Source organism: Seriola dumerili, unplaced genomic scaffold (assembly GCF_002260705.1).
Source record: "Seriola dumerili isolate Sdu_G_001 unplaced genomic scaffold, Sdu_1.0 BDQW01000088.1, whole genome shotgun sequence".
Lineage (NCBI taxonomy): Eukaryota > Metazoa > Chordata > Actinopteri > Carangiformes > Carangidae > Seriola > Seriola dumerili.
Genome location: NW_019174343.1, coordinates 713384 through 725169, shown reverse-complemented (window position 1 = coordinate 725169; position 11786 = coordinate 713384). Strand labels below are relative to the sequence as shown.

General features: G+C 40.1%; 1 protein-coding gene across 2 annotated transcripts; it reads left to right on the top strand.

Moving 5' to 3' along the window:
• Positions 1-2194: 2194 nt before the first annotated feature.
• Positions 2195-10974, top strand: arfrp1 (ADP ribosylation factor related protein 1). 2 transcript variants are annotated; one of them, XM_022745317.1, is made up of 8 exons: positions 2462-2550; positions 3267-3314; positions 4032-4119; positions 4492-4574; positions 5723-5804; positions 6073-6143; positions 7333-7433; positions 10166-10974. In XM_022745317.1, the coding sequence occupies exons 2-8, from the start codon at positions 3279-3281 to the stop codon at positions 10251-10253; spliced, it is 549 nt and encodes a 182-aa protein (XP_022601038.1). In that variant the 5' UTR covers positions 2462-2550; positions 3267-3278; the 3' UTR covers positions 10254-10974. The 2 variants fall into 2 exon arrangements, with proteins under 2 accessions (XP_022601037.1, XP_022601038.1); XM_022745316.1 differs by lacking the exon at positions 3267-3314 and having other exon boundaries at positions 2195-2550.
• The last annotated feature ends 812 nt before the right edge of the window (positions 10975-11786 follow it).

Sequence of the window (11786 nt, the reverse complement as noted above, 5' to 3'; positions counted from 1 at the left end):
TGGGGGCTGTGGTCTACAGCCCGGAACATTTCTGACTGGTGGAGTACTCACTACATTTTATTTCACCCGGGATGTTTAAGTCCGCAGGGAGTGAGTGAGCGAGCAAACACATTTTCCGCACTGTGAAACGGGTCCAGAAGAAGGCAAAAAAACTGAAACAGGACTTCAAAAAAAATAAAGGACTGCAACAACCAGAGTGGTTAGGGTTGCCACCTGCCATGTATAATATGGGATCATCCCATATCTCAAAATAAAATGCTGTCCCGTATTTTCGTTCATGTCATGTCTTCAAGGTGCTGTGGATAATGTAATGTCAAGTAATACTTTTGAATAATCTTCCCGGGACTTTAGGCCGCGGTGGAAACGCAGACAACAATGGGCCACAGGAACCTTTTAGTTGGACATTTTTTTTTTTTTTTTTGGTCGAAACGCAGCTTTTTACATTTGGCTACAGTGTTCCATGAAATTTCAGTGTAGTATTGCTGTGCGCTTTGTCTTTCCTAGGTGTTTAGAGTTTATTCTATTCATTTGCAGTGCTGTGTGTGTGTGTGTGTGTGTGTGTGAAATAGGGAGTAGTGTGGCTAACCGCACTGACTGGAAGTTGATCTTTCTGGGGGCTTCTGGCTTAAAGGTGTCTAGCTGCAGTTTTAATGAAATTGTATTTTCAATAAAGGTTTTTTTTTTTTTTTTTTTTGTACCATATCTGCTTCTCAGTGTGTGATTGTCCTCTCACCTCTGACATAGGACCAGACCGGATTATTAAAGGTGGTGGTAGCTTTATGCTACCTTAAAAAATTAAGTTTATTACAATATATATATTGTCTGGGTTTTCTCAAAGCTGGGGGACTATTTATGCGCTGAAATTTCGATATGGAAGATGAGTAAGTCGATAAGTATGCAGGATAGTAATATATAGGGTTGCCACCTGTCCCGTAAAATATGGAATTGTTCCGTTTTTTACACTTAAATATTGTGCCCCATTTTAAATCAATACGGGACGCAGTTCGGCCTGTATTTTTGGTTGCCTTGAACGCAGCATCATCCCACTCACAATCGGCCTTACGGCTAGTACCCGCCTGCCATAGCGTTCGTTGGTTTGGTTGGTTAGTTTAAAACACAGGTTTGATAGATGGTCAGTGATAGGGTGAGAGAGAGCAGGGCGGGCCAAGCAGCGAGTCTTCTCACAGACAGCCAGACATGTCTGCTGGTGCTCCGGCTCCTGATACTCTGCTCTGTGCGCAACTGAAACGAAAAGGTATGCATAAATACAGACGTGAGTGGGAAGCCCTTGATTAATACTAAGTTCATGTTAAATTAATAAGTTAAAGTTGATAATTTAATTTGAAGTTCAAGTTGATAAATTTTAAGTTAAATAGCTAGTAGCACGCATCTGCCAAAGTTGTGTTATGTGCATTTCATTGTGCAAGCATTACTGTATCTGCCTTTGCACTAAGGTTTTGTGTTTGCAGATTATTTCTTAAAATTTGCACTGTGAAATGACGTGAGGATAATATGCTGTTCATGTTCCTCCAAAAGCTTATTTTTTTTCATGGTTTCTCTGTCACACTCTGATGTTGGCCTATTGTTTTCAGCTATGACAAAATGACCACTAGAGAAGCCTGCTGAGTTGTGATAAAGAGATGGAGTTCATTTGTCAACATTGACTGAAATAGAATTTATTTTGGAATTTCTAACTTGAAAGATATCTATATTGTTTATTTCTAAAAACAATGTTAATAAAGTACTTCAAGCACCCACCCCACCCTTGGGCCAGTTGTGAGTGGGCCCCCGCGGAGCGGCACCCCTGCTGGGTGGGGCGTCCTTTAATGTTCTGCATGGAAGGTGGCAACTCTAGTAATATAAGCCTTTAATGCTACTGCATTGCAGGCACATAATAATAATAATGATATTCACAATCTTAACAACAATAACTTGTTCGCACCAGATAAAAAAGACTAAGTAATGACAGTCATGAGGATTTTACTTTTTTACGTTCTTTTTCCTGCAACCACAATTTTGGGTGGAATGTTCCTTTAACTGGATTACGATCCGTGAAATAATAACGCAATCATTTGTGGGAGATGTAGTTTTTGCTAATGTACAGCCAAAGATCCTCTATACAGCCGTTTCACAGAAATGGTTTAACGAGACGCTGTTTACTTCATTTCCCATAATTCCCTCCGTTTTACTTCCTTGCCTTGTACCAGTACACGTAGTGTCAGCTGTGTTTAGAGTTTGGTTTAGGAAAATAGCCGCAGACGACGGCGACTTTTACTGACTAATGTCGTGTATCTGCGATTGTTAGTCGCTGCTTTATAGCCGTGTTCGTTGTTATGGTTCATGATGAAGCCACAGTGGCGACACTCCCTATGTTTGTCCTCATATGTAATCTAGGCTAAATTAGCAAGCTAGCATTAGCAAGACTGAGCACTTTTGTTGTTTACAGTTTATTCCAAGATGTACACTTTATTATCTGGGTTATATAAGTACATGTTCCAGAAGGACGAATATTGCGTATTGATTCTGGGACTGGACAATGCCGGGAAAACGGTAAATTACACATCAGTATGAATTTATGACAGCTGGGTGAACTCGGCCCCCATGGAGATATACAGACTTTAATCCTCTACAACAGCCCCTAAAACATTTTTTGTGCATCGTAGATTAATTTATGGGGTTCAGGTGAGGTTTTTACATGTTGAAGCTCGAACCCCGGGAAAACGACGGACTGAAGTTAGGGCCGGTCTGTAGAGTGCAGGCAGCCTGACACACAGGGCTATTTAAATTATTAAATACCACAAATATTAAGGAACTATCCATTCTTACCAAGTTTGTTAAATTGATAATGAAAACGTTTTAGTAGCATCTGATTGTGAGTCAGAGGCTGCTTGTTTGTGTACTTGTACTTGTGTCTACTCACATACCTGCAGAGGTAGTGAACATGCCACCTGTGCAGCTTCAGGAAAGCTTGACTCTGTAATGCCCAACAGATTTGGAGGGGACTGATGGTGTATGAAGGAAGTTTTGGTATAAATCAACTGAGGACTTGTGACAGTGGAATTTGTAGTTGTATAAAATAATCAAGTGTGTATCAGTAAATTTGAGGTCACAGAGAAAAGATGCTCTAGGAGTTGCACACTTGTAGATTTTTTCTCTCTCCCACAAACACAACAGTCACACCTTGTCAAATTCTTAATTGCATGTGCACAAATCCTGTTTTACAAATCACAAATTAAGAAACTCATACACTCACATTTTTTCTACAGTTGCTGCAGTGAATGTGGTGTGGTGGGGCGTGGCTTGAGGTGCCACAGGTACAAATCACTTTTGCTCCACATTTCAGAGACATTTGGTGCAAAAGTCAGAATGTGCAGAACTTGTCATTTGAGACTCGTAGCGGAATATTCAAGCAGTTGTAGTTATTGACTTGTGTTTGTGCAGTTCTTGAGGTGTAGCCAGTGTTAAGCTACAATGACATCTGTTTATTTCTGTATGGTGGTGTGCCATATGTGGCTTTGTCATTTGTAGTCTCATTTTCTCTAAGTTGGAATCCAGTGCAAACCAGACTCTATACAAAAAGACCTTAGTGTGGTTAATGACCACTGTACAATTTGGCATACATTTATTACTAATGCAGTATATGCAGTTCAATAAGTAATAATAATAGTAATAATAATAACAACAACAACAACTATGTTCAAAACTTCTACCAAACTTTAAAAATGTTAATTTATAAATTATATTCCTGCAGATTATATTTATCTCCTAGTGGAATGTAATTATACAGCTCTGAAATGTGTATAATATATAAGCAGAAGTTTTAAATTTGTCCCTTTCAGAATAAAGAATTGTTAATAAAGTAACATATAAAAGCAGTCTTTTAATTTAGTCGATTTTCTATGTGGAGCTACAGCAAATACCTAATTCATCTGAGTATTTTAAGATACAGTAATGCACCGTATATATGATTTCATCTACTGACGTGCTGGGAACAGAGCAGTCTGTTCCATCTAACTGTTGTCTCTCTGCAGACCTTTCTGGAACAGACCAAAACAAAGTTCAGTAAGAACTACAAGGGCATGAACCTGTCAAAGATCACAACTACAGTTGGCCTGAACAGTAAGTGTGTATTCTGCTGTGTGTGTTCAGCTGTGTCATGAGGAGTGATGGCCTGTTATTTCTAACACTGGCTTCCCAGGATGCATCACTGCTCTGTAACACCAACAGAACTGACTACCCCTCTCTAAAATCAGTGTAGCAGATTTTTGTCAGCTGAGTGGACACTGACTGTCTGTCAGACTGTGATCCTGTGAGGGTGTTATTTAGAATGGCTAACTACAGTGATTAATTAATTTACAAAACTAACCATTACTTTGGAAAATGCTCTGTTAAAGCCAGACTGAAGCAGCTCTCCACACTGCCCTGATGCTGCCTGTTCTACAGTTGGTTCCTCTGTAATGTTTCCTGTGTGCGTCTGACTTTGCTTCATAGTTGGTACAATTGACGTGGGGAAGGCTCGTCTGATGTTCTGGGACCTGGGAGGTCAGGACGAACTCCAGTCTCTGTGGGACAAAGTGAGTTTAAAAGGAAGCAACAACATTATCCTACACACACACACACACACACACACACACACACTCTCTCTCTCTCTCTCTCTCTCTCTCTCTCTCTCTCTCTCTCTCTCTCTACTACACCATGGCTTTATATAAATACAGTCATTTGAGTTTCAACATGTTTCTAGTTTTCTTTGTGAAGGATCACTGAGTGTAATGCCTTCAGTTTTGGCCTTGGTCAGTTAAACTGGGTATTTAAAGGTGTTACATGTAAGTTTTTGCTATTGCTGCATAGCTAGCGTTAGCATTAGCAGCTAGTTACTCACCAGTCTAGAAGAAACGTTGTGATTCCGCATCCAACTTCATTCTTCTACTAACCAACAGCTGTGTCCAGAGGTAGCAACAAACACCAATGTTAACTCTGGTCTCTATCACATCTTTTCTTCTACTGAAGTTAGCATGCTAACAGCTAGCTCCGGCACTTTGTCACTTTCTGGTAGCAACTCAATGCAGCCTCTCGTCTGTCGTAGCTGCTCAGAGGAAAACTCTCAGCTCATTTTAAAGTAACATGTATTTACATACAGTGGGTGGAGTCCACTCAGACTGTTGGACCCCACTGTATGTAATAGTTCACTGAACAAAGCCAAATCAAACTGAAGGCATTATATTCTGTGATCAGTCTTTCACAAAGAAAACATGTTCTCAGGACTTTCCTGTTGTGAAACATTAAAGACACAGTTAGAGAAAAATAACCTGAGATTTTAAGAACAAAGCAGAAATATTATGTGGAAAAATCATAATATTTCAAGTGTCAAGCTTAAAGGTTCAGGGTACCACTTAACAGGATGTAAGACAAACACTAAGTCTTGATCCCTGAACAGTTTTCTCATACAAACATGTTTGATAAAACTCCACCAAGCAATAACCTCACCTCACACAAACCTCACTTCACCACCCAAGTGAGTGCAGCACATAGCTGCTTCTTGAAGGTTTTCAGTGTGGAGCGTGAGGACTGTGCACATTATAATCATTATGTCTTATCAAGTTTTCACTTTAATCTCAGGTATTTTCTGGGACTAATACATCATAATACATGTGATCACATCACTGTCAGTCAGATGGTGTTGGAGCTGCTCTAATGTCCTGTTTGTCTTCCTGTTTATTCATAGTACTATGCTGAGTCTCATGGAGTCATCTACGTGATAGATTCAACTGATGAAAGCCGCCTGTCAGAATCAAAGGAGGCCTTTGGTGAGAGACAGTCTGTGTGTCCCTTTATTTAAAACAGAGTCAGACTGTAGTCTCTGAATATAACTGAGGCTTATTTCTACGACAACAATGATGTTGTTACTGACAGGTTTATGTTTTAGAGTAGATTGTCTGTTCAGTTCAGTCTTATAACATGAAAAGCTTTGTTGCATGTCAGGGATCTGAAAAGAGCCTTTAACAGTCAGTATTCATGTCATCATTGTGTGATGATAGAAATGTTGACTGAGTGATTTCACTGTGTCTCCTCCAGAGAAGATGATCAGCAGTGAGGCTTTAGAGGGAGTTCCTCTCCTGGTGCTGGCCAACAAGCAGGATGTTCCGGTACTGTGTGACCCATGTCTTTACTAAGACCATGTTCAGGTTCATGATGATGTTGAAATTATTCAGTTTGTTTTGGCCCTCATCCTCATGTTACTGTGTCTCCACGCTGGGGACAGCTGTGTTCAGAGGCATCACGTTCTCAGGTTGTCTGTCTCATCCTCATGAATGTGATATTTCAGTAACATATCGAAGGAATTTCATTACATCTGGTGCAAACTTTCACTTGGACTCAAGGATGAACTGAGTAGAATTTGGTGGTCAAAGGCCATTGTGACCTCATAAAACAAGTTTGTGGCCACAACTTGAGAATTGATTCACAAGATGAAGATTAAGTCAAGTCAGTTTTCATAACAGCAGGTATCTCAGGTTGTTTTCATACAGAGCAGGTCTACACTCTGTCATGTTATTTATAAACAAACACTTAGCGACAGTGACAAGATAAACAGGAGGAACAGGAAGAAACCGTCTGTGTGGGCGGCATCTGCCTCAACAAGTTGGGTTGGGTACATAAAGATGTAAGGTAATTATAATATATACGCTTGTGAGCCTAACACATGCATGAATAGCTAAACTGTTGATAAGTAGGACTTGAACCTAGGACCTTTGTGATCCCAGAGAATGTGACCTACATAATTCAGCTGATTTAATTTCGTAGAGTGTGATGAAAAGTTTAGTGAAATAGAAAATTTTAATGGAAGACAAACAACCCGGAGGAGCTGATTGTAGTTTGAGTCAGATCAAATGAAAATATTAAACATCCTGGTTCCAGCTTCTCAGTCATTTAAATTTGCTTCTTCTCTCTGGTTTTCATCTCTGTAAACTCAAAATCTATTCGAACATATGAATCAATAATGGAAATGATCATCAGTTACACCAGCTCTAGTGTAGAAACAGTTAACAACAGTTTTCCATTAACAGTCAGCCTGTTGGATATTTTCTTGATTAATCACTTTGTCTATAAAATGTCTGAAAAAAGTGAAAAATGTCTGTTTTTAATTTCTCAGAGCCCAAGTTACCAGATTTACAAACATTCAGTTTATTAGCAAAAGAGATTCAGTTACACATTAGAGAAGCTGAAACAGTGAACTCCTCCTGACTCATGGAGCTGTAGCTATAAACACAACCCAGAGGTTTACACTGATGTGTTGTGGTTTTGACAGGTGTGTGTATGTCTCTGCTCTGTCCTCAGGACTGCCTGTCAGTGCCCGACATTAAAACCGCCTTCAGTGACTGTGCCCCCAAGATCGGCAAGAGGGACTGCTTAGTCCAGCCCTGCACTGCCCTCACAGGGTAAGACCACCACTCGACACTGTGTGTTCAACTGGGGAGGGGAGGTGATGAGAATTTATTGATACCAGTGCCATTAATGATTCTGCCTATTGGTCCGATTCTTTATCGAGTCCCTTAACAATCCTGATCAATTTTTTGTTTGGAGAAAAATCTCTTTAGTCTGCAATCCAGGTGTGATGAAGCTTTGGACCGTCTCTTCCTCTCCACCATGATTCCTGCAGAGTAGATGCTGCTGGAGTTTAGTAGGGCTGGGCGATATGGCCTATCAATAATAGCACTATATTTTTAGCCTATATTGCGATACACAATATTTATCTGGATATTGTGAAATGTCCTCTAAAGAACTTCAGAAATGTGCGTTTTAACCCTTTGATGTATAAAGAGACGTGCCTGTCTCACCTCACTACGGCATCATGTGATCTAGAGATTCGGCGTCTCGCCTGGTTTTCATTCTTGCTGTGTCTCTCTGCAAAAACAGACAGGGAAAACACCTGTTGATGTCATAGTGACATCATACCAGCAAAGTTATATATAACCAACACCTTCCACTATAGTTAATAATGATATAAATATAATATTTTTTAACCATTTTAGCAGCCCCATGTGGAGACAGAAAAGACCACATGTACTCGATGGTCATAGCAGAAATCCAATGTTGGTTATAATTATTGGCCTGGCCGATTATTGGTGGTAAACTCTGCATTTTCCAATTATCGTTATCTTTTTTAAATGATAAAATAAATTGATTTAAAAATGTGCTACTTTGGCTCTGATGCAACTGCCTGTCTCTGGTCTGTAGTCACCACTCTGTGGTCTGAATCAATTTCCTGCCCTTAGCACAATCTGATTGGTTAAACGTCAGGAGAATAGCCTATCACGCTGAAGGCTGGTCACATACTAGAGCAGCTCCGGTTAACACGCAGAGCTGTGTGTCCGAGGTGAGACAGCAGACATCACTGAAAATGTACAATCGTCTACACTGTAGTTACAACAACACCACACTCTGATGAACAAGTTCATCTGTTGGTCCCAGACACACCGGGATAGAGAGAGAGAAGCTAGTGTTAACTGCTAAGCTAAAGTAACTAGCTGATCTGAACAGCATGTAAACAACTGCTGAATTAGTGAATGTCGCTAAAAGGAGCAGGGAACTCCTAAGTGCTGAGGCAGAACTAATGTAAGTTTAAAGTACAGCAGGTAGTTCATCACTGTGATGAAAAAAAGGAAGCATTACCCGTGATAAATAGAGCAGCAATAAACACTGCTAGTATGAGAAACCCCTGGAACTGGAGAAGAGACACTAGACTGACTGCAGCACATCAGCAGGTGAAAGGTCACTCACTACTGTTACTGAAAAGACATTTACTACAGTAGAAGTAAAATCACTGTGTAAAAATTTTCTCAGATAAAAATACAAAGTAAGTCCGTTAAAAAGTCTCTGAGTAAACATTTAAAACATGCATTTTAAAAAGGGGGAAACATCCTATTTGGTGATGATAATAATAATATATGGTAAAATTATTAAAATAAAGAGCATCTTTAGGCCGAATCAGTTCACAGGTGAGGACAGCACTGAAATCAACCAATTAATTCCAGTCAAGCTCTTTGCAGCCTGTGCATACAACTGACTACTAATATACACTCGGTTGTCAGTTTATTAGGAACACCTAGCTAAAACTGGTGTAGTCTAAAACAACAGTCCTGCAGTAAATCCTCCTTCATGAAGGTTATAATGTTCAGTTTGCAATAAAATTGTTTTAGACAGTTGTTGATTCAACTGTATGATCATTATGGAGGATGTAATGTGTGTACATGTATTACGTTATACAGAGGTGTTTCTATTATTTAGGCCACTTTCACTGATATAAATGGGTTAGACAAAATAATAGAAACACCTAGTTGCCACGCTGAGTGTCCTTATACAGCACTAGTTTTGTGTTGGCATATCAGTTTCAAATATCGTTATCAGGCTCCTTGATTACCGATAATTGATATTGGCCCTGAAAAAACCATTTTGGTCGATCCCCAGTTATAATATGTTATATCCACCCACGTCACACGCATGCAGCCAGGAGAGTTTTCTGTTTCTGGATGGATGGGGGAGTGTGTCTGTGAGAGGAATTTATACTCGATGATCGTGATATAGTCGTTTACTACATCCCACGAGGAATAAGTTGTGATACATCGAGTATATTTGTTATATCGCTTACATCTAGCTTGGAGTATATGATTACAGTTTCTGGAACCAGTTCTCGATTTCCATACCTATGCACCAACAGCAGACTGTCAGATTTAATGCAGTTGGACCTGGTGCCTGTGTGACCAAAGATAAACAAAGACACTGTTTGTTGTGTTGCTTTTGGATTGGTATCATACTGTTGTAGTTTGAGTTTATGTCTCATCTTTTCACAGGCATTAATTTCACATTGATGACTGTAGAAAACACCTTTCACAAGCCACAGTGATAGTGTTGCATTGAAGGATATCACATGCTAAAGTACCAAAGTCTCTCTGTGGCATCTAGTTTCAGGTTGGTTAATTCTCTGGACATGACAGTGATGAAATAAGACACTGAATAAAATGAGACACTAAGATGGACCAGTGGACACATGTTTATGTCAGGGGCTGCAGGTGAAGATCACCTGGAGGCTGATGTTTGCTGATGAATCAGCTGCAGCTCGGCCATCTTGTTCTGTTTCTACATAACTAACTTAGCTCTTGTCCCCCTACAGGGACGGAGTGAATGAAGGGATCGAGTGGATGGTGAAATGTGTGGTGAGGAACATTCACAGGCCTCCCAGACAGAAGGACATCACATAAGAAGACGTGAGGCGTCTTCACTCTCATCCTGGAGTGAGACTTTCTCCCTGAGGACATTCCATGTAAACCTGGAGCAGGTTACCTTTCCTCTCTCCTGTGTTGCTGTGGCTTTGAACAGTTTGGATTTCTGCCTCATCACAGACAGTGACAGTGTTTTGAAGTCTGTTGCTCTTGTTGAAGTTGTCTGCTTCATGTGGAGCAGCAGCCTCAATCTCTGTTGCTGTCACTGTGACTGCATGGAGCTCCGCTGACTGACTGACAGCCTGTACTGTGACCACAGAGCACACACACATGACTCTGACTCCTCTGCAATACACAAAACTTACAGCATCACATTAACTTTACACACATTTGTCAAAGTGAAATGTGACTTTTCCTCAGTTTTAGAGTTAGGAAATATCAACTAACACTGTCACTGCAGCTGCTGTGATAGAAGCTTTTTTGAACATAATGGAAACAGGATGAATCTGTGTTTTTGTTATTGTAGTGAAATCCCATGAAAAGACCAAAACCAGCAGTGTGTAGTTGTTTTCCCTCCTCTGTCTGAGACTGTTGGTTCTGCTGAAAACTGTTTCCAGACACATGATTTCTTTTCTTTTAAACAATAAGGTTGAATAAATAATTTCCTAAAGAATTTGGTCAGTGTAGTTTTTAACATGACTTTAAGAGGAGGATGTTGTTGCTGCAGGGAGTGTTTTCAGCAGGTGTGTGTGTGTGTGTGTGTGTGTGTGTGTGTGTGTGTGTGTGTGTGTGTGTGTGTGTGTGTGTGTGTGTGTGTGTGTGTGAGAGAGAGAGAGAAAAATAAACTACTGTGTGTGTTCAAGGTGATGAAGGAACATGTGGCACATTGGCCCAATTCCAATCCAGTCCCTACACACTCCCATTCAGAGATGGAATCACACTGGTTGTGGGACGGCCACACCTTCTCGATGGAATCAGGAAATTCATTGTTACTTGAGAGATTATCTGACACAGCATTAAAGTTGCAGATGTGTGGGCAGGGACATGATAGTCATCACATTAATGACATAGTGAGCTGGTGAAAGGAAAATTATTAATAGAATAAATAAAAACTCACCCATGCTTCTTTGGTCGCATTTCTTTATTGTTGAATATTTTTCTGTTTTCCATCCTAATCTGATTATAATCAGAATCTTAAAATGATCATATCCTTGTTTTTTCCATAGTTCTTTAAATTATGAAGTAAAAAAAAACACATTTACTGTTTTCTCAGGTATGCATGGACATTCAAAATATAATGTAACCTCTAATTTCATCGTGTGTAGAAAAGAGTGACCTGTCTGTTAGAAATGAGGCAACAAAGGAAGTAGAGAACTCACTTTGTAGGTACATGGTCTTTCATCCATCCTGGACTCAAGGTGATGCATGATTACAACCTGTATCAAGGCAGACTGTGTTGGAGGCTTTAAAACCCACTCCCACTTCAGGGTCATTAGTTTGGAAGGACACTTGTGGAATCCAGAAACGGAGTGAGTGGGTAGGGGGAGGGGGTTCCTTTCTGGATTGAATTGG

Excerpts from the sequence above, each read along its gene's own strand:
- arfrp1 (XM_022745316.1), top strand. The coding sequence starts at position 2,458 with ATGTACACTTTATTATCTGGGTTATATAAGTACATGTTCCAGAAGGAC. Across the intron at positions 2,551-4,031 it reads TGGACAATGCCGGGAAAACG|ACCTTTCTGGAACAGACCAA; the intron begins GTAAATTACACA and ends GTCTCTCTGCAG. Across the intron at positions 4,575-5,722 it reads TCCAGTCTCTGTGGGACAAA|TACTATGCTGAGTCTCATGG; the intron begins GTGAGTTTAAAA and ends GTTTATTCATAG.